At 37.4% G+C, this 23,296-nt stretch overlaps 1 protein-coding gene across 7 annotated transcripts in view; it reads left to right on the plus strand.

Moving 5' to 3' along the window:
- Window positions 1-23,296, plus strand: part of GOLGA4 (golgin A4) — a 126,987-nt gene that overhangs the window by 33,689 nt on the left and 70,002 nt on the right. For all 7 annotated transcript variants that reach the window (XM_053599250.1, XM_053599252.1, XM_053599253.1 and 4 more), the window contains 3 exons: window positions 12,525-12,839; window positions 16,318-16,365; window positions 19,692-19,748. In XM_053599250.1, coding sequence (XP_053455225.1) covers window positions 12,525-12,839; window positions 16,318-16,365; window positions 19,692-19,748 — 420 coding nt within the window. The remainder of the gene's footprint in view (window positions 1-12,524; window positions 12,840-16,317; window positions 16,366-19,691; window positions 19,749-23,296) is intronic.

Raw genomic sequence — 23,296 nt, forward strand, 5'->3', positions numbered from 1 at the left:
CACTAATCTAAACAGTACCATACTGGACATATCTAGTGATGTTTAAAGAATACTATTAAAGAATATTATTTAAATGCTTATTTTCTTCTCTTAAAATACTCCAAAAATACTACAGTTATGAATACAGAAACTAGAATGAACGATAGCCATTTTTATAACATTCAGGAGTGTTTTAATTAAGGTTAAGAGTGAATGTGGATAATATTTAGGAAGTAAGCTAAGGCTTAAAAAAAATCACAAATACCTTTAACTAAGATAGACTCTCACTGGATTAAAGATTTAAACTTAAGACATGAAACTATAAAAATACTAGAAGAAAGTGCAGGGAAAACTCTTGAAGGAATTGGCCTGGGCGAATATTTTATGAGGAGGACCTCCCCAGGCAATTAAGCGGCATCTAAAATACACTACTGGGACCTGATCAAACTAAAAAGCTTCTGCACAGCCAAGAACACAGTAAGTAAAGCAAGCAGACAGCCCTCAGAATGGGAGAAGATATTTGCAGGATATGTCTCTGACAAAGGTTTAATAACCAGAATCCACAGTGAACTCGAACGTATTAGCAAGAAAAGAACAAGTGATCCCATCTCAGGCTGAGCAAGGGATTTGAAGAGAAACTTCTCTGAAGAAGACAGGCCCAAGGCCTACAGACATATGAAAAAATGCTCATCTTTCATCATCAGAGAAATGCAAATCAAAACTACTTTGAGATATCATCTAACTCCAGTAAGATTAGCCTGCATCACAAAATCCCAAAACCAGAGATGTTGGTGCGGATGTGGAGAGAAGGGAACACTTCTACACTGCTGGTGGGGATGCAAACTAATATGTTCCTTTTGGAAAGATGTTTGGAGAATACTTAGAGATCTAAAAATAGACCTGCCATTCGATCCTATAATTCCTCTATTAGGTATATATCCAGAAGACCAAAAATCACATTATAACAAAAATATTTGTACCAGAATGTTTATTGCAGCCCAATTCATACTTGCTAAGTCGTGGAAAAAACCCAAGTGCCCATCGACTCATGAATGGATTAATAAACTGGTATTTGTACACCATGGAATATTATGCAGCTGTAAAGAAAGATGGAGACTTTACCTCTTTCATGTTCACATGGATGGAGCTGGAAAATATTCTTCTTAGCAAGGTATCCCCAAAATGGAAGAAAAAGTACCCAATGTACTCAGCCCTAATATGAAACTAATTTATAGCTTTCATACAAAGGCTATAACCCAATCTCAGTACAAGAATATGGGGAAGGGGGCAAGGGAGGGGAAGGGAGGAAGAGGAAGGGTAGAGGGAGGGTGATTGGTGGGTCCACACCTAGGGTGCATCTTGGAAGGGTGTAGGTGAAGTTTACTCAGTGTAGAGTATAAGGGTTGAAAACGATAATTAAGAAAATGCCATGAAGGCTATGTTAACCAGTTGGGTGAAAATATTTCGAACTGTATATGGAACCAGCACATTGTACCTCATGATTGCATTATTATACACAGCTATGATTAATAATAATAAAAAAACCTCTAAAAAAATCACAAATATTTTCTTAAAAAATAATAAAAATGTATTTAGTGAGTGTTTATTTTGTTTTAGGCTTTATGTTAAGTATTTTACATATATGAAGTAATTTTTATAACAAAGGGATGACTTTACTCAGAGTTTGTTTATTTTTATTTTAAATAACTTTCTGACAAGTTGTTGGGTTTAGCAAATTAGGAACACTGTATATACATGAAAGGAGTAGAGTATGGTTGAGCATATTGATAGAAGTAGGAAATTATAGTTGACACCAAGGTAGAAGACATGGCAAAAAGCAAGCGCTAGAGTTCATAAAACATAGTAATTTATGAGAGGAAATACCCATGCAAATTAAACATCCCTAATCCAAAAATATGAAATCTGAAATGCTCTAAAATCTGAAACTTCTTGAGTGCTGTTCTTACACAAGTAGAAAATTCCACACCTGACCTTATTTGATGAGTCTCAGTCCAAACCCACAGTTTATTCAGCATGTACAATGTGTAGTTTATTCAGTATTTCCAAGGGAAGAAAGACTCTCCAAGTTCATTTTGGCTGCAGTATTACCTTTATAATGCAGTCCCAGATTGCCCCTCACAAGCATACCTACAAAGGATAGTAAAAGGGCACATATGTAGCCTAGATGTGCCAATGGTAGGTTCCTCATGATGCCTCACTGTGGGTCAATACCTGTGTGCATTACTCATTGTGTTGTTGCTTATTCTCTGTTCTCTCTGTGTGTGGTGTAAAGATACTATTAAAAATGTGAAAAAAAAGCCTGTAGCTATGCCTGTGGGTAGCAGTGATAAGAGGAAGCATTTATGTTTTTCTATAGCACAGAAAATACAACTCTTAGAAAAACTGGACAGCATTGTAAGTATGAAACATTTTACCAAAGAATATGGTGTTGGAATGACCTCCGTATATGACCTGAGGAAACAGAGGATAAACTAATTGCCGGAGTTTTTTTTTTTTTTTGTAGAGACAGAGTCTCACATACCGCCCTCAGGTAGAGTGCCGTGGCATCACACAGCTCACAGCAACCTCTAACTCTTGGGCTTACATGATTCTCTTGCCTCAGCCTCCCGAGCAGCTGGGACTACAGGCGCCTGCCACAATGCCCGGCTATTTTTTTGTTGCAATTTGGCCGGGGCTGGGTTTGAACCCGCCACCCTCGGCATATGGGGCCGGCGCCCTACTCACTGAGCCACAGGCGCCGCCCTTTTTCTTTTTTTCTTAAAGTGGGGCGTACCTCTTAACATTTTGTTTGTTTTTTTTGTTTTGAGACAGAATCTCACTCAGTTGCCCTGGGGTTGAGTGCCATGGTGTCATAACTCACAGCAACCTTCCTCAAACTTTTGGGCTCAAGTGATCCTCTTGTCTTAGCCTCCCGAGTAGCTGGAACTGTAGATGCTCAGTACAATGCCCAGCTAAGTTTTTCTTATTTTAGTAGAGACCAAATATCGCTCTTCCTCAGGCTAGTCTCAAACTCCTAAGCTTAGGCGATCCACCCGCCTCGGCTTTCCAGAGTGCTAGGATTATAGGCATGAGCCACTGCACCTAATCGCCTTCTTCTTCTTCTCCTTCTCCTTCTCCTCCTCTTCCTCCTCCTCTTCCTCCTCCTCCTCCTCCTCCCCCTCCTCCTCTCCCTTCTTTCTTCTTTCTTCTTCTTCTTCCTGTTGAAGTTCTATGCAAAAATGATAAACAGAAGTTAATTAAAATTAGAAAACATTGCATGCGAATTGTAAGTCTAAAAATGAGGATCTCAATGATGTATTGAAATGTGGATCTGTCAGTGTTGCAGTGAACACAGGACTCTTAAATATGGCATGAAATAAGCAATTTTTTTGTCACTATGAACTAAAAATTGAAGGAAACTATGACTATTCAAGAGGCTGGTTGCAGAAATTTGAGAAAGATGGAATATTAATTTTTTTAAAGATTTTTCAGTGATAAAGCATCTGCTGATCATGAAACAATGGAGAAATTAATTAATGAGTTTGCCAAGGTCACTGCTAATGAAAATATGCCATAACAAGTCTGTAGTGATGATGAAACTTTTTTCTGGCTTTATTCCCCTAGAATAATACTGATTATAGCTGATGAGCAAGCCCCATAGGAATTAAAGATACTAAGGACAGAGTAATTGTGCTAGGATGTGCTAATACAGCAGGTAGACAAAAGTGTATATTTGATGTGATCTGCAAAAGCTTGAGTTCTTGCTGTTTTCAGGGAGTAAATTGCTTACCAGTCCAACATGTTAACAGAAAGGCATGGCTCACCAGGGACGTATTTTCTGATTGGTTTTACAAATATGTTGTACCAGTGGTTCATGCTTACTCTAGGGAAGCTGGACTGGATGACAGCTACAAAATTTTATGTCTTCCTTGATAACTTCTTCTCATGTCCTAGGTGAAATTATCATCAAAAATTATGTTTGTGCCATGTACTTTCCCCCAAATGTGACTTCACTGATTCAGCCATGTAACCAGGATATCCTTAGATCAATGAAGAATAACTATAAAAACATTTTTTTTTTTTTTTGAGATAGAATCTCACTATGATATCCTTGGTAGAGTGCTGTGGTGTCACAGCTCACAGCAACCTCAAACTCTTGGGCTTCAGTGATTCTCTTGCCTTAGCCTCCCAGTAGCTTTTTTGTTGTTGCTGTAGTTGTCGTTGTTTTGGCAGGCCTGGGCTGGGTTCGAACCCGCGAGCTCTGGTGTATGTGGCTGGTGCCCTAGCCACTGAGCCACAGGCACTGAGCCTATAAAAACATAGTTTTGAATAGCATGCTTATGGCAGTGAAAATAGCAGCAGTGAAAATTTTAAAGGGAAGGGTTTTTAAAATTAAGTTAAATTTTATTTGTTTGTTTTGTTTTATCTTATTTGATATAATTTTTATTTTTTTGAAGTAAGACCAAATGTATTCAATTCAATTACTCTACAGTCAGTAGCTAACTTCTGAGCAGGAGTGCAGACAGATGTCTCCACATTTCAGTGAAATTCAGTGAGATAAATGCATTAATAAGACTTGGAGTGGCTCAGAGAAGGGTCTGATACCTGTGCTCAGATGGGTATTAGAAGGCTGCAGGGAAGAAGAGATTGCTGCAGCACGTTGAAGAATGAGTGGAAGCTCAAAGGCACACAGACCATGATGCACCACTCCAGGTAGATAGATGGAAAGGCCTCTAAGGAAAGGTACAGGCTCTGAGACACCAAGTCTCTGCTAGAGAACTACAGAAGGCTCAGTGTGGGTAAAACCAGGGGCCTGTCATGTTCACTGTGGCAAACTGGGTATAATATGTCCACTGTTTGGATATAATAGTAGTTGAAAGTTATTTCACTTCCGTGTTATCAAAGTATTTTTCCTTTGTTTCCTTTGAGGAAAGGTTTTTTTTTTTTGAGACATGTCGCTCTCGATAGAGTGCTATGGCGTTACAGCTCACAGCAACCTCAAACTCTTGGGCTGAAGCAATTCTCTTGCCTCAGCCTCCCAAGTAGCTGGGGCTACAGGCGGTCACCACAATGCCCGGCTATTTTTTGTTGCAGTTTTGTTGTTTAGCTGGCCTGGGCCGGGTTCGAACCCACCACCTTAGGTGTATGTGGCTGGCTGTGTAACCACTGTGCTACAAGGCGCCAAGCCTGAGGGAAGATTTTAAAGGGAGTTTAGCATGAAGGAAACTATTGCCAACGTTTGGAATACAGTGACTGAAAACAGTTGTGCATGCCTAACCTCTGGCATGTGATTATGTTTAGTGATAATGAACAAGGTAGTGACTAAGGATTCCATATGTCAAGTAAAAAAAAAAAAAAAGTGATGTCTGACCTATCTTTTTCTTTCTTTCTTTTTTTTTTTGAGAAAAGTCTCACTCTGTCACCCTGGGTAGAGTGCCATGGCATCATCATAGCTCATGGCAACCTCAAACTCTTGGGGTCACACGATCCTCTTGCCTCGGGTTTTCTATTTTTAGTAGAGACAGGGTTTCACTCTTGCTTGGGCTGGTCTGAACTCCTGAGCTCAAGCAGTCCACATGCCCTAGCCTCCTAGAGTGAGCCACTGTGCCTAGGCAAAAAATATATATCTTCAGAATTCTCAGTAAGTTGAAAGAAGTAGATATTGAATTTTAACATCAATAATGAGAATCTAGTTGTTCTTTCATTGACCGACATCAAAGTAGCTGAATCAACCTTGATCATGATAATAGTGACAATGAAAATGACATTGTTATCACTGCAGAAAAAGTGCCTATAGGCAATATGGTAAAATGTATGATGGGCTTATTGAAGGACTAAAGCAGTGTGGTTCTTGACAGAACAAGAAATTCTGTCAGTTTATAAAATCAAAAAGTAACTTCTAAGACACAAAGAAAGCATTGTCATTGAGGCAGATAGTCCTGGAGGAAACATTTTCTTTTCGTTTTTTTCTTTTTTTTTAAAATACAAATATGCACTGACTACTAGTAAGGAGAAAACATTTAAGCCATTTGGCAGAATGCCTCCTCATCGGTAGATAACCCACTTCTGGCCCTTACTGCTCTTGATGTTTCTTCATAACTAGAAAAAGAAAATACAGAATATAATAGCCGTTTAATCAAAACACAGCATTGTAGGTGGAGATTAAAGCTTAGTGTTGTTTTTGTTGCTGTCTTCTTTTTTTCTTCCTTGAGAACCTTCCCAGCAGTGGAATTGCTGTTTAACAGTTGATGTGGATATTCTGGCGATGCTGCTGTGCTGTTTAGTTACCTTGAACTCATTATTTTTTCACTGTATTAATAGTATGTCATATTTTTTATTGTTAAGTACTTATGTGTGAATTAGTGTAAGAAAATGATTGCTTATTAGTAGCATATAAATTTAGAGGTAGGAGTTATGGTGATGCTAGCAAACCAAAGATTATCTACATGGATAGCTGAGATAGTAAAACCTTTGATTTCTGATGGTTCATTGTACACAAACTTTGTTTCATGTACAAAATTATAAAAAAATGTATAAAATTACCTTCAGGTTGTGTGTATAAGGTATATATGAAACATAAATGAATTTTGTGTTTAGTCTTCAGTCCCAACCCCAAGTTATCTCATTATGTATATGCAAATATTCCATAATCATCTGAAGACAATCTGGAATCTGAAATATTTATGGTTCCAAACATTTCAGATAAAGGATATTTAACTTGTGTTAAATCAATTGATTTGGCATACAATGTAATAATTATTGCAGTAGTGTCATTAAAGAAGGGTTATTTATTGTCTTTTTTTTTTTCTTTTTACTCCCTCCCTACCCCACCTTCTTTTCAAAAGGCAAAGTATAGGCAAAAGTGTGTATGTCTGGATTTCCCATCAGAAAGTGTCTATGTATTTCAGGAAAATTATGTTAAAAACAATTAACTTCTAAAGTGTTTTCTAACACAGTTCATAAAATTCAGTTACTCAGAATGATTTATTTATTCATTTGTTTCCAAAGGAATGTATTATTTCAAACAGGCTTATGAAAGCCTCCAATATTTGAAAATAACTTGTGTATGTCACCTTGTAATAGAGAAAAATATATTTTACAAAACAGTTGATATATTTGAGCATTCTTCTTTATCTGATAAGCTGTAAAATAATTTAATTGGATCATAGTTTTAGTATTTAAGGGTTTTGGAGGGATCTAGGATTTAGTATTATCCTTTTATTGTACAGATGAAAAATCAGGCAAGAAATCTAAATTATTTGGCCAAGGGGAAGTGACTAGTTATTGACAGTATTATGGAATTACAGGTAGACACAAAATAACACTCTGTCCATCTATAATTTTTTGCAGTGTATTGCCTCATTTGAATTTATATGCTGTTAAAATAAAATGAGAACTGAATTTTATTAAGGTGAATAAAGTAAAACGTAGGCATTTAAATGGTCTCTTTCATATATTGTTTTTATTATGGGGAAAATTCTTTTTTTTTAAATTTATGAATTTTTAATATAAGGAAGTATACAATTGAATTTTGAGTATTTTGTTGCTATTTTCTGAATAGTACTCCTTCCCTTCCCTCCTCTCTCTTCCCTTCCCCTCTCCTGCCTCTCTCCCTCCCTCCCCTGTCTCTTCTTCTCCCTCTTTAATTCCCTTTCCTTTGTTATTTATTTATTTTTTTTGCAGTTTTTGGCCGGGGCTGGGTTTGAACCCGCCACCTCCGGCATATGGGGCTGGCACCCTTGAACTCCTAGGCTCCAGTGATCTTCCTGCCTCCACTTCTTGAGTAGCTGGGACTACTCAGGTGCATGCCACCACACTCAGAAAAATTCTGAGCAAGAGTCAGACCCTTACTCTACTAAAAATAGAAAAATTTTACTTCAAGAAAGAAAATACAAATATTGACCTCTAGTTAATGACATATGAGGGGTAAGTGTACTTCCCTGGTCTTGCTCAGGCTTGTCTCATACTCCTGGTCTGAAGTGATCCTTCTACCTTTGCCTCCCAGAGTGCTAGGATTACAGGCATTAGTCACCATTCCTGACCTCTTTTTTTTTCGTTTCCAACAGTTTATTATGAAAAATTTTAAATATACAAAATGTTGAAGAACTTTACAGATACTTACCATCTATATTCTACCATTGATACTTTATTGTACTTGCTTTATCACAGATCTGTCCATCTGTCCTTTCTTCTATCCTTCCTTTAATCCATCTTAACTTTTTTCATGCGTTTCAAAATAAGTTGCAAGCAACAGTATATATTCCCCCTATATTTCAGCCTATGTATCATTAACCAGAGGTCAATATTTGTATTTTCTTTCTTAAGGTAAAATTTATGTACAGTGAAACATATAAACCTTAACCTGACCATGTTTTGACAAATATATACATGCCAAACACATAAGGCAAACTGATGGAGAGATTTAGAACATTACCAACACCCTCAGGACAGTCCCTCATGGTCCTTTCTCCCAAAGGCAATCACTAGTAATTTTTTTTGTCTTATCACAGATTAGTTTTGCATGATACTGTAGAACTTTAAGTGGCATCATAGGGCATATACTGTTTTGTAGAATACTTCTGTCATTCAGCATCGTAGTTTTGAGATAACATTCATGTTATAATATTCAGTAGTTTGTTCCTTCTTTATTGCTTAGTGGTGTTCCTTTGAATGAATATTCTGCAGTTTGTGTACCTATTCACTTGTTCATGGGCATCTGGGCTGTTTTCACTTTTTGGCTATTATGAATAAAACTACTAGGCAAGCTGGACATGGTGGTGCGTGCCTATAATCCCAGTACTCAGGAGGCTAAGGCAAGGAGATGGCTTAAACACAGGAATTTGAGGCTATAGTGAATTATGACCATGCCACTGTACTCCAGCCTGATTGACAGAGTGAGAACTCATCTTTTTTTATTTTATTTTATTTATTTATTTATTTATTTTTTATTGTTGGGGATTCATTGAAGGTACAATAAGCCAGGTTACACTGATTGCAATTGTTAGGTAAAGTCCCTCTTGCAATCATGTCTTGCCCCAATAAAGTGTGACACACACCAAGACCGCACCCCCTCCCTCCGTCCCTCTTTCTGCCCCCCCCCATTAACCTTAATTGTCATTAATTGTCCTCATATAAAAATTGAGTACATAGGATTCATGCTTCTCCATTCTTGGGATGCTTTACTAAGAATAATGTCTTCCACTTCCATCCAGGTTAATACGAAGGATGTAAAGTCTCCATTTTTTTAAATAGCTGAATAGTATTCCATGGTGTACATATACCACAGCTTGTTAATCCATTCCTGGGTTGGCATTTAGGCTGTTTCCACATTTTGGCGATTGTAAATTGAGCTGCAATAAACAGTCTAGTACAAGTGTCCTTATGATAAAAGGATTTTTTTCCTTCTGGGTAGATGCCCAGTAATGGGATTGCAGGATCAAATGGGAGGTCTAGCTTGAGTGCTTTGAGGTTTCTCCATACTTCCTTCCAGAAAGGTTGTACTAGTTTGCAGTCCCACCAGCAGTGTAAAAGTGTTCCCTTCTCTCCACATCCACGCCAGCATCTGCAGTTTTGAGCTTTTGTGATGTGGGCCATTCTCACTGGGGTTAGATGATATCTCAGGGTTGTTTTGATTTGCATTTCTCTAATATATAGAGATGATGAACATTTTTTCATGTGTTTGTTAGCCATTTGTCTGTCATCTTTAGAGAAAGTTCTATTCGTGTCTCTTGCCCATTGATAAATGGGATTGTTGGCTTTTTTCATGTGGATTAATTTGAGTTCTCTATAGATCCTGGTTATCAAGCTTTTGTCTGATTGAAAATATGCAAATATTCTTTCCCATTGTGTAGGTTGTCTCTTTGCTTTGGTTATTGTCTCCTTAGCTGTACAGAAGCTTTGATCACATGATCCTCTCAATAGATGCAGAAAAAGCATTTGATAAAATCCAGCATCCTTTTCTAATTAGAACACTGAAGAGTATAGGCATAGGTGGCACATTTCTAAAACTGATTGAAGCTGTCTATGACAAACCCACAGCTATTATTTTACTGAATGGAGTAAAACTGAAAGCTTTTCCTCTTACAACTGTCACCGTTACTATTCAACATAGTGCTGGAAGTTCTAGCCAATACAATTAGGCAAGACAAGGAAATAAAGGGAATCCAAATGGGAGCAGAAGAGGTCAAACTCTCCCTCTTTGCTGACGACATGATCTTATACTCAGAGAACCCCAAAGACTCAACCCCAAGACTCCTAGAAGTCATCAAAAAATACAGTAATGTTTCAGGATATAAAATCACTGTCCACAAGTCAGTAGCCTTTGTATACACCAATAACAGTCAAGATGAGAAGCTAATTAGGGACACAACTCCCTTCACTGTAGTTTCAAAGAAAATGAAGTACCTAGAAATATACCTAATGAAGGAGGTGAAGGACCTCTATAACGAAAACTATGAAATCCTCAGAAAGGAAATAGCAGAGGATATTAACAAATGGAGGAACATACCATGCTCATGGATGGGAAGAATCAACATTGTTAAAATGTCTATACTTCCCAAAGCAATCTACCTGTTCAATGCCATTCCTATCAAAATACCAAAATTGTACTTTCAAGATTTGGAGAAAATGATTCTGCGTTTTGTATGGAACCGGAAAAAACCCCGTATAGCTAAGGCACTTCTTCATAATAAAAATAAAGCTGGGGCATCAGCATACCAGATTTTAGTGTGTACTACAAAGCCATAGTGGTCAAGACAGCATAGTACTGGCACAAAAACAGAGACATAGACACTTGGAATCGAATTGAAAACCACGAAATGAAACTAACATCTTACAACCACCTAATCTTCGATAAACCAAACAAGAACATACCTTGGGGGAAAGACTCCCTATTCAATAAATGGTGTTGGGAGAACTGGATGTCTACATGTAAAAGACTGAAACTGGACCCACACCTTTCCCCACTCACAAAAATTGATTCAAAATGGATAAAAGACTTAAATTTAAGGCATGAAACAATAAAAATCCTCAAAGAAAGCATAGGAAAAACACTGGAAGATATTGGCCTGGGGAAAGACTTCATGAAGAAGACTGCCATGGCAATTGCAACAATAACAAAAATAAACAAATGAGAACTCATATCTTAAAAAGAAAAGAAGGCTTGGTGCCTGTAGCTCTAGCGGCTAAGGCGCCAGCCACATATACCAGAGCTGGCGGGTTCGAATCCAGCCTGGGCCTGCCAAACAACGACAGCTATAACCAAAAAATAGCCAGGTGTTGTGGCCGGTGCCTATAGTCCCAGCTACTTGGGAGGCTGAGGCAAGATAATCGCTTTAGTTCAGGAGTTGGAGGTTGCTGTGAGCTGTGATGCCACTGCACTCTACCTAGGGCGACAGCTTGAGGTTCTGTCTCAAAAAAAAAAAAAAAAAAATAGAAAAGAAAACTAAACAAACTACCAGGCACACTATTGTAGAAGTCTTCTTATGGTTGTAAGTTGTCATTTTTTTCTCTTTTCTTTTTGAATGTTATCAAATATGTACTAATACTTTTTCATGATTTCTAAAATAACATATGTTGTATACATAAGATAATGTGGTTTTGTTTTTTTCTTTCGAGTCAGAGTCTCACCCTGTTATCCAGGTTAGAGTACCATGGCATCAGCCTAGCTCACAGCAACCTCAAACTTCTGAGTTTGAGCAGTCCGCTTACCTCAGCCTCCTGAGTAGTTGGGAGTACAGGTGTCCACCACAATGCCCAGCTAACTTTTCTATTTTTAGTAGAGTCAGGTCTTGTTCTTGGTGAGGCTGTTCTTGAATTCCTGAGTTCAAAGGATCCTCCCACCTCAACCTGCCAGAGTGCTAGGATTACAGGCATCAACTTCTGAGCCTGGCCCCTGTTAATGCTTATTTTATTTCCGGTAGATGGAATAGTAAGTAGAACAGAGTTAGATTTCACTAGTCAATTCTACACACATTCCTTTTATTAAACAAAGTGGCCTCATTACATATTACCCTCCTCCTGCCCCCATTCCCATTTTTTGTTGAGAAGAATGATCAGAACAGAAATCATCAGCTCCGTAAAGATTGTCTAGATATAGGCCATTTAAGTTCTGTCATGGACTCCACATTTCACAGTAGGCTTTGGATAAAGACGGGTGATATAGATGATGGACACAGATGGTCCCTGCTTTCAAGGATCTTATAGTTAAGTGGATGGATCCTCACAACACATCTGTGAGGTCAACTGGGAAAGTATGGCTTCTTTCTTTTTTATGGATGTGCACACTGAAGGAATGTGACTTAGTGAAGGTCATTTTACCTCTGGATGACAGACCTGGGTCTTACATCTTTGTCTTCTGACTTCAGGTCCAGTGCTTTTTCAGAAACAACCAGGTGTCTTCTCTTTCTCAGGAAATGATATATTAGTAAAAATGTCAGGAATATAAATTTGTTAGAGCTCCCAATAGGTTATTGCTGGTAAAAGGGGATAATGAACATCTAAATGAGCATATTTAACCCACATATTCTGTTTGGTTTTGCTTGCAGTCAGGTGACACACAATCTTTTGCACAGAAGATCCAGCTCCGGGTACCTTCCATGGAGTCTTTGTTTCTAAGTCCGATAAAGGAATCTCTATTCCGATCTTCTTCTAAAGAATCTTTGGTACGAACATCTTCCAGAGAGTCCCTGAATCGACTTGACCTCGACTTTTCTGCTGCCACCTTTGACCCACCCTCTGATATGGATAGTGAGGCTGAAGACTTTCAAGGAAATTCAGACAGTCTCAATAAAGAACAGTTGATTCAGCGTATGCGAAGAATGGAACGAAGCTTAAGTAACTACAGAGGAAAATATGCTGAGGTAAAAGTATGACCTTTTTGCCTTTACAAACATTTCTTCCCCTGTTCTCTCATATTACTGTATTGTTTTTATTCCTGTGTCTGGCTAGTGTTGATTCTCTATATATTTGGTTACTCTATATATTTGGTAGTCTATGACAAAACAGTATTCAGACTTTCAATGGTACAGAGCTGTTTGGCAAAACACTTGGTAAAATTTTGGAGGAGATTATTGTCTGTAGTGTTCTGATTCTCGCAGTCTAGGCCCATCGCTCCTCTTAGCCTCTCTCTCCAAGGTCACTTGGATGGACACCCAGTGCAGAATTCATCCTCTTTCTTCCTCACATCCCCTCATTTATTCATCTCTAAGTAATGCCAACTAGATTCTTATTATTATTCACTCCAGTTATGTTTTAGGAAGCTTGATTATCTGATGGGTTATCCTCATTGTACCTACATTTAAGCTTATTTCCTCAAATGAATCTTTTAACTGCCAAACCCCTTCAGTGACACTGCCTGTTTGGTGAAAGGAAGGAAAGTAGTACTGTTCTGTTTCTCTTTGTGGTCCTTCAGGTTCTTCCTTTCAGACTGAATTTTATTAGTTGCCCTCCCTTAATCCCTTCTCTGTCCTAGGCAGTTAAAACAATTCTTCCTTAGGATATTCTTTCTGGAGTAAGTTGTCCATGGCCTTTTGTTTATTTGTCTTAAATTATTGTCTTATGGTTTGTAAATTAGCATTATAGTTAATTTTAATTAATGAATACTAAAGTTCAGAGTTGGTATATGAAATTAGCCATAACTTCTGTTTCCAATTATGTCAATAGTAGCTCAAAACAAAACAAAAACTTTGATGAAATATATAAAATATTTTTTTAAAACTATACAGTACTAACAAAATAGGAAGGAATTATCAGGCTGGGACTCAGAGATATAAACAGAGCATTAAAACCATTATAGAATCAGGCACTTATAGAATAAAGCAACTTTTTATTTTAAAAATTTTTGCTTTTGGCTTGGTGCCCGTAGCACAGTGGTTACAGCGCTAGCCACAAACACCCAGGCTGGCGGGTTTGAACCCAGCCCAGGCCAGCTAAACGACAATGACAACTGCAAGAAAAAAATATCTGGGCATTGTGGCAGGCACCTGTAGTCCCAGGTACTTGGGAGGCTGAGGCAAGAAAATTACTTAAGCCCAAGAGTTTGATGTTGCTGTGAGCTGTGGTGCCATAGAACTCTACTGAGGGCGATTATATCAGGCTAAGAGTATCTCAAAAAAAAAAAAAAAAAATTTTTTTTTTTTTGCTTTTATTTTTTATTTCTATTAAGGTTAATAATGGTCTTGAATGTTTTTGTTTGTTTACTTCACAAACTTCGTGGCAATATAGTATTCTTTATCCTAGGTATCTATAGTATAAAGGTGGAGTCCACAGGCTAAGGGCTCTTTTCATCCCTAACAAGCCACTGGGGCAGCAGTATAATTTGTATTTAAGTTTGCCAGACACTAAGTATTTTATATATATAATGTAATTTAATTTTGTGTTATCCTTGTGAAGTAGAGGTTAATTAGCTCTGTTTTGTAGAAAAGGGATTGGAGATGCTTAGTAACTTGCTTAAGTTGCATGGTAACTTGGTTAAGATTACACAGGCAGCAGTTGGCAGCATCTGGATTTGATTCTAGGTCTTTCAGGTGGTTTTTCCTATTCTTTGCCATCTCAGATAGATTCAGATGGCTTACTAGGGATGAAAAGAGCCCTTAGCCTTTGACTCTACTTCTCTACTATAGGTACCTAGGATGAAGATAGTGCTATAACATCTGATTCCTGGGTAATTCTTCCACCCCAGCATTTTGAGTACCATTTTCCTATTTGGTCTTAAGGTAATAAAAAGGGGATGATTCGCTAATCTTAGGCAGATTTTTTTTTCTTTCTTTCTTTTTTTTTTCCCCCCCTGGGATAGGGTCTTAATCTTTCACCTAGGCAGGAGTGCACTAGAATGATGATAGCTCACTACAGCCTTGAACTTCTGGGCTCAGGGGGTCTTCTTGCCCTAACCTGTGTCTTAGTAGGTAAGACATAGACATATGCCCCTATAGGTGGCTAACTTTTTTGAATTTTTGTAGAGACAGGCTGGTCTCAAAGTCCTGTTCTTTTTTTTGGAGACACAGTCTTATTATGTCGCCCTTGGTTGAATGCTGTGGCAACATAGCTCACAGCAATCTCCAACTCTTGGACTTAAGCAATTCTCTTGCTTCAGCTTCCCAAGTAGCTGGGACTATAGGTGCCCGCCACAATGCCAGGCTATTTTCTGTTGCAGTTGTTGTTGTTTAGCTGGCCTGGGCTGGGTTTGAACCCACCAGCCTCTGTGTATGTGGCTGGCGCTGTAACCACTATGCTATGGGTGCCAAGCCTCTGAGTCCTATTCTTAAGTGATCCTCCTAACCCAGCCTCCTGAAATGCCTGTCCAGAATTTTGTTTTTTATATTCTTTTCTCTGTTGCTAGACTCACCTTTTATTGCTGCTATTTCTTTTTTTTTTTTTTTGGCCGGGGCTGGGTTTGAACCCACCACCTCCGGCATATGGGACCAGCGCCCTACTCCTTGAGCCACAGGCGCCACCCAATTGCTGCTATTTCTTGAGTTAAGACATCAGTAGTGGCATTTGGGAACACAATAGAGGGGTGCTTCCTTTTAAAGCTACAGTCTGTCTCTGGAACAGCACTAGCATTTCTAAAATACGGTCCAAATAATTCAAGGAAGCCATGTGCTTAACCTTCAGATGCGGAATGTTATATAATTTATAGGTTTAAAAAGATTTGTTAATCCATAATTAATCCATTTGTGCTAGAACTTTTAAATATCCTACTTAGGTTAAATGATTAAATATCTGTTTAGGACTTAAATTACCAGTTTTTATCTGTTGGTTAGGGATTTTTCCTTAGATTTTTGTTGAGCCATAGTCATAGATCATATGGCCAGAAGATCAATACTTTGTCTATTACAGCCTAAAGCAAAACATCACCTGGAGAGCTTATTAAAATGCAGTCTCTTGACTATCCACCTTCCTTCCCCCAAATCTTATTTAGTTATTTGGGCTGGGACCTAACAACTCTTTCTGGTAGAAGGTAATGCTGTTGCTGATTTAGTGATTACATATTGAGTAACTTCCTGCCTTTACGAAATGCTTTAATCCCCACCTATGAATTAAGTACTAAAATTTAAAGAAGTATGTGTCATGTAGAGACTTTAATATCTTATGGTCAAATTACATTTTGCTTTTTAAATATATATCCTATGTTATTTAGTATTTACTATTACCTCTAATTATAATAGGTTGAATTATATGTAAAGGATTTTTCTAATTTGTTTATTTTTTGACTGATAAAGAGATGTTTTAACACAATTTAGAATAATTATATTTATTTAGGAATCATTATTTTTTTTGTTTGTTTTGCCTCCTTTCCTTTATAAGGAATGACTAATATTGTTGGTGACTTTATTTTAGCTTGTTACAGCTTATCAGACACTTCAGAGAGAGAAGAAAAAGTTACAAGTAAGTGATTTATTGGCTGTGTTATCGAGCCATACATAATTTTGGAATTAGAAAAGACCTTAATGGAAGATATTTCTAACCCTGTCTTTTAAATAATTCTCTATATGATTAAAGTATTTTATCATTAGTGAAGGTTTTGGTAAATGAGAGATCCTGGAAATTTTACCTCCATTAGAGGTGAGTTTCCTTGAGTTATGTACATATACCTATAATGTGTAAGAGGTTTGAATTTAAGACATGTTTGCCTCTTTCAAACATGTTTCCTACTGTTTCAGTTCATAAGTGGTTGTGTTAGTTGTAAAGAACCAGTTAACCTTCTATGCTTTCCTTCTACTTTATAAGGACATCTCTGAGGCATCTCTGTTTTTTATCATTATATCAGGGTCCAAGCCAAGCATCCTCTCTTCCAGGATGATGCTACTTAAGATAGCTATTTCCTGAGGCTAATGCTTATAAAGGTCTTGCTTAAGCATGTAGGGATAAGAAGCTATGCCCTACCTTGGCCCCACTGTGTCATCCTGTTTGGGGTCATAAATTTCCCACCAGGTATCCTAGGTAAAAATTCATACATCAGCACTAAGGAGAAATATGGGTATTTCCAATTCATTTGATATCATCAATTTGCTATGTTTTAAAATAAAACATAGTCTTACTTTTTAAAGTAAAATTTCAAGCAGTTTAGCATTTTGTTCCGTTTAAAGAAGCTAATTGTATATACATAAGCAAGAAGTTATTTGTTAGATGAGTTTTAATAAAATTAATTTCCCCATGTATATAATTTTAAAATAATTAATCTGCCATAAGTATTATCTACATTAAGTACAACATAAAATTTCCTGGCTTTGGTCTGGAATATAATGAGTTCAGAATCATAATATCAGTTATTTATTACTGATTAAGTGTTCTCATTGTCCGTAATAAAAAATTAGATGGTTACAAATAGAATTTTTAGCTTATTTGATAATATTTTCTGAAACACGAGGTTCATTGAAGTGAAGAGTAGTTCTGATTTAACTGGTTTGTCTTATCATTATCCAAAAATTTATTCTCAAAAGGTTACTGTGTTCTTAACACATTGTTGACTGGTCACAAGTTACCTAGTAACATGGATAGTTTCTGCACAAAATTGCCAGTCAATAATGTATTAAGATGTTAGAGATGCTAAGTGATTCTGTATTATAAATAGCTATAAGGAGAGTAGAAAGAATAAAATAGGCTGAATTTGGGATAACTGGGAATTGAGACTAGGAGAAATGACTCAGGGAACAGCTGCTATATCATCACATTGTTGACTGGCAGTTTTATGTAGAAACTATTCATGTTACTGGATAACTCATGACCAGTCAGCAAGTGTTAAGTTATGTGAGCACCTTGCTTGTGTTTCTTTCAATCATCTCTAGGTTTTTATTTGTAGATGTATGTTTGTAGTTGTAACACTAAGTAACAGTGAAGAATTAGGTTTCATAGTTCCAAATAGCAAAGGCATTAGAAATGAAATTCAATGACTTGTATTCTTTTTTGTGTATGTATACATACCCATGTGTGCATGCCTAGAAACCTCTTTATTAAATAGAAAATATCCTTTCTATAGATCCAATGAAATTAGAATCATTTAAGTACTGCTAACACTATTACCAATGCTATTGTATGAGCTAACATTTATTGAGCACTGTGTGCCAGCATTTTGGTGTATTCAGTCTTTGCCCCTTTCCTCTGAAGAAACTGAGGGAGAAAGATTTGTTCATTGTTGCACAGTATGTAAGAGGTAGGTAGGTAGGAGAGCCAAGATCTATTTCCTGGCACCAGACAGACTCCAGAGCATGTGTTAACAGTTTTTCATCATTCTCAGCATAACATCCTCTTGTGTTTAAAAATTTATATTTGAAACAAACTGAACAAACAAAACCTATGTTCATGCCTTTTAGGGGGGAAAAAATGCAAAGTTTCAGTGTTATTCACTTACAAAGCCTTGCCAGCACAACCCATCTACACTCCCTTGGTCCTAAGCGAAGGTCCTTGCTGAGCTGTATCCCTATTTCATTGTTAGTGGTTACAGTGGAAACTCCAGATTAATCCATTTCTTCTTTTGTGTATTTATGTTGTACAAGAACATATGGTTACTTGATTGTCATAGACCATAAGTTTAATTTTCTTTACTAGTGAGAAAAGAACCACCTCCTTCCCCTCGCCACCTGAAAGAGTGAGTCATTTCACCATCTTTTTCTTTCTTTTTTTTTTTTGAGACAAAGTTGTTGCTTGTGCTGAAGTGCAATACCTTCATTGCAGGTCACTGCATCCTCAAACTCCTACCTCAGTGATCCTCCTACCTCAGCCTTCTAAGTAGCTGGGACTACACAAGTGTGCCACCAGGCCTGGCTAAATTTTCTATTTTTAGTAGAGACAGGAGTCTCACTGTTGCTTCACGCTGGTCTCAAACTCTTGCCCTCCCAGAGTGCTGGGATTACAGGCATGAGCTACTGTAACTGGCCTCATTTCATCTTTAATCTTTACTCACTTTAATCTTCTAATATTCTCTTTGCAAGTTTTCCCTGGGCTTTTTTTTTCTTTGAAATGTAGGTCATAAAAGCCTTTAGAACAGGCTGGTAATTGACACAGTCCATGTATTATATGCTACAGTGAAATGAATTGTTTTTGGGATTTGATTTAATTTTTACAATTTTTATTTTTAAAATTATTCTACATTAAAATTGACTTTTTTTGGTTTAAGTGTCTATGCATTTTAATAAATGTATAAAACTGTGTAACCACTACTTTTGCCATGGTACAGAACAGTTTGTAACATCATGATTTAATAATATTTATTTATTCAGTTATTTATTTATCTACCTATTTTAAGAAACAGAGTCTCTGCAACCCAGGCTTGAATGCAGTGGTGCAGTCAAAGTTCACTATAACTTTGAACTCCGGAGCTCAAGCGAATCTTCTATTTCAGCCTCCCAAATAGCTTGGACTACAGATGTGAGCCACAATACCCAGCCATTTTCTTTTTTCTTTATTTTGGTTTTTTTCATAGAGATGGAGTCTTGCAGTGTTGCCCAGGCTGATCTTGAACTACTGGCCTCAAGTAATCCTCCTGCCTCAGCCTCTCCAAATGCTGGGATTACAAGCATAAGCCACTATATCTGGCTTGATTTAACTTTTAACAGATTTTCAATGTGGTCACATTCTTAACACTTTCAGTCTTTTCTATCCTTGGGTTATTTTTGGATTAACAATTGTAATATTTTTAAAATAACCAGTTTTTTACTTGCTTGTAATTACTATGTCATATAGTTATTTAACTAGCTTTTTTTTTTTAATTAAAGGGTATATTAAGTCAGAGTCAGGATAAAGCACTGCGGAGAATTGGAGAATTAAGAGAGGTAAGAATTAATGATTAATCTTTTTAAAATAGTAATTAAATATATTTATTAGAACTATTGTATGTGGTAGGGTAGTTTTATTCCACTTCATTGGTTATAAAATAATTAACTAGCCCAGTCTATAAGATAAGTTCTTACAGTTGTGTTTTTTTGTTGTTTTTATTTTTGTTTTGTTTTGTTTTTTTTTCGAGAAAGCATCTCATTCTGTTGCCTCAGGCTAGAGTGCCTCAGGCATTAGTCAAGTTTGTGGCAACCTCAAACTCTTGGGTTTGAGGATTCTTCCTGCCTCAGCCTCCTGAGTAGCTGGGAGTACAAGTACCCACCACAACCCCTGCTATTTTTTCTATTTTTAATAGAGATGGGGTCTGGCTCTTGCTTAGGCTAGTCTCAAACTCCTGAGCTTAAGTGACCCTCCCTCCTTGGCCTCCCAGAATGCTAGGTTTATAGGAGTGAGCCACTTCTCCCAGCCTAATTATTATAGTTTTTTTTTTTTTTTTTTTTGCAGTTTTTGGCTGGGGCTGGGTTTGAACCCACCACCTCCGGCATACGGGGCCAGTGCCCTACTCCTTTGAGCCATAGGCACCACCCTAATTATTATAGTTTTTATTTGTGTGTTCTTCCTAAAATACATGTTGCTGGAATTAATGAAATTAAGAATGTCTTACTTAGCAGTAATAATATTTGTCTACATGAGCAGTAGACATGATGGCAGTTTGCCATCAACTATTGGTTCTTCTGTTAAGTATTTTAAGTTTCTTTTTGTTTTTCCTAATCAATACTACAGAGTGGCTATAAAGTTCATAACACATAAATTTTATGGTAACCCTGTATTTTTGCTAAAGTAAAGTAAATATATGTGCATTGTAATTTGGGGGCAGTAATTTTTCATAGGGGTCAGATTATTTCAGCTCCTTTATATCTTACTGTAGGCCAGGCATATCCATTTGCTGTCAAAGTAGGCAAGGCCACTCCTGGTTTGACTCCCTGTTTTAAATTAGCCTGTTGCCTTTGTAATATCTGTGGACCTTTTTTTTGAGACATGAGTCCCGTTATGTTGCTCTTGGTAGAATGCTGTGATGTCACAGCTCATAGCAACCTCCAACTCTTGGGCTTAAGTGATTCTCTTACCTCAGCCTCCCAAGTAGCTGGGACTACAGGCACCCGCCACAATGCCTGGCTGTTTTTTGTTGTTGTAGTTGTCATTGTTGTTTTAGCTGGCCAGAGCCAGATTCGGACCCTCCAGCCTTTGTGTACGTGGCTGGCGCTGTAACCACTGTGCTATGGGCACCGAGCCTATCTGTTGACTTTTGAGGGTTCTTTTGTTCTGAGGTCCATCTGACACCTGGTTGCTTCCCTCTGCTTTCTCCTATGCAGATCCCAACAACATGCATATTTACTGCTCATTGGTGCTTTCTTTCCACCCGTTTATTTATTTTTTCAGTAGAGATAGGGTCTCACTTTTGCTCAGGCTTGTCTTGAACTCAGTGAGCTCCAGTAATCTACCTGCCTCAGCTTCCCAGATTGCTAGGATTACAGACGTGAGCCACTGCACCTGGCTTTATTTATTTATTTATCTTTTGAGACAGAGTCTCACTTTGTCACACCAAGTAGAGTGCTGTGGCATCATAGCTCACAGCAACCTCAAACTCTTGGGTTTAAGTGATTGTCTTGCCTCAGCCTCCTGGGTAGCTGGGACTTCAGGTGTGTGCCACAGTGCCCGGCTATTTTTGGAGACAGGGTGGTGCTTTTGCTCAGACTGGTCTTGAACTCCTGAGCAAATTCTATAGCATAAGAAACTTGTTTCTTATTTTTGTAGTGAATGGTCTGTATGAGTTTTGGTTTGCTATGTTTTGCTACTTTATGACCAAAACCAGAGTTATTTTGAAATGTTTGAAACCGTTAACTTTATGGCAAAGTAAGTTTAATATTTTAGGTTTTCTACCAGTGTATAATTTATGTGATTTATCAGTTTAAAATATATAGTATATTTTGAAAGTACAAATAGGTTTAAAAGGATCAAGTAAAATAATAAATCTATAGATAGTTATTGAAAAAAACTAGTATAATTATGGGAAGAGGTAAAGAAGAAGAAAAACAAAGGGGCAGAGTTATCTACCTTGGATGGTTGATGTCATCAACACCAGCCATATTGTCCCATGGAATATTCTGTCACAATGCTTGGCTATTTTTTTGTTGCAGTTGCCATTATTGTTTAGCTGGCCCCGGCCTGGTTCAAACCCGCCAGCCTTGGTGTATGTGGCTGACGCCATAACCACTGTGCTATGGGCGCCAAGCCCCCATGGAATATTCTTTGTTGTTATTGTTGATAACAGACTATTGCTTGAATTAACCATCAGAATTAATTATATAGGAATTTCTTATATTATTATACATTACTGAAGTTTTATTCTTATTAATATCATGTTTGATTTCTAGTTTCTTGCAAGATTTTTTAAATTATATATGTATATAGTCAAGTACCTGATCTTTTGTGATGATACAAAAGAGAGATTATATAATTTATCCCAATCTCCAAATAATACTTTAAGGTTAAAATATTCCAAACATGACTTTGAAAACAAAGGTAATTTATTTTTCTTAGACCCAATGTTGGCCTCAGTGGCACAAATAATTAGTTATCCTTCCTTAATGAAAATTTGTATAATTTCTTTTAGATTAACACCTTAGAATAATTTTCAACCACTTTTGAAGTGGTAGAGAGGAAACAAAATTGTAACTCTTTGTCTATGTAAGACTGTGCATTTCTGGTTTGTCTAAACTAAAATACTACCTGCCAGTTCCCTTTGGAAGTAGAGGAATGGAGAATTGTCATAGGACTGCTAACTTTGACTTTTCTAAGTAAAGCATTGAGAATAAGGATTCAGATTCTTTTCTGTCATTGTTTCATAAAAGAAAAAAGTTATTATCCAAAAAATTAGGAAGGACATTTTCCCAGGATTAAGTATAGTTGCTTAAATGAAAGAAATTTAAATCTAAGGAAATCTCTCTACATTGGCTTTCTGTTTCTCATTTTACCATAGATTTGTGAAAATTTTCTTCTGAAATGAATAAAGCATTTATTTATTTATTATTTTGAGACAGAGCCTCACTATGTCACACTTGGTAGAGTGCTGTGGTGTCACAGCTCACAGCAACCTCCAATTCTCGGGCTTAAGTGATTCTCTTGCCTCAGCCTCCCAAGTAGCTGGGACTACAGGTGCCCGCCACAATGCTTAGCTATTTTTTGGTTGCAGTTGTCGCTGTTTTAACAGGCCTGGGCTGGGCTAGAACCCACCAGCCTCAGTGTACGTGGCTGGTGCCCTACTCACTGAGCTACAAGCACCGAGCCATGACCAGCATTTAGAGAGCACTGCTGTAAAGCCTGCAGTCAGACCAGGAGACAGTAATAGGAGGAACAGTGAAGAATGTGCTAGACATCCTGGGGCATTGTGGGTGTGGGGAAGAATAGAGGACACTTAGTTCCAGATAGTGCCTCAATGTTTTGAGAATTAATAAATTTGAAGCAATGTAAGAAGAGGGAGTAGCTT

The sequence above is a fragment of the Nycticebus coucang genome, chromosome 8 (genome assembly GCF_027406575.1).
Source record: "Nycticebus coucang isolate mNycCou1 chromosome 8, mNycCou1.pri, whole genome shotgun sequence".
Lineage (NCBI taxonomy): Eukaryota > Metazoa > Chordata > Mammalia > Primates > Lorisidae > Nycticebus > Nycticebus coucang.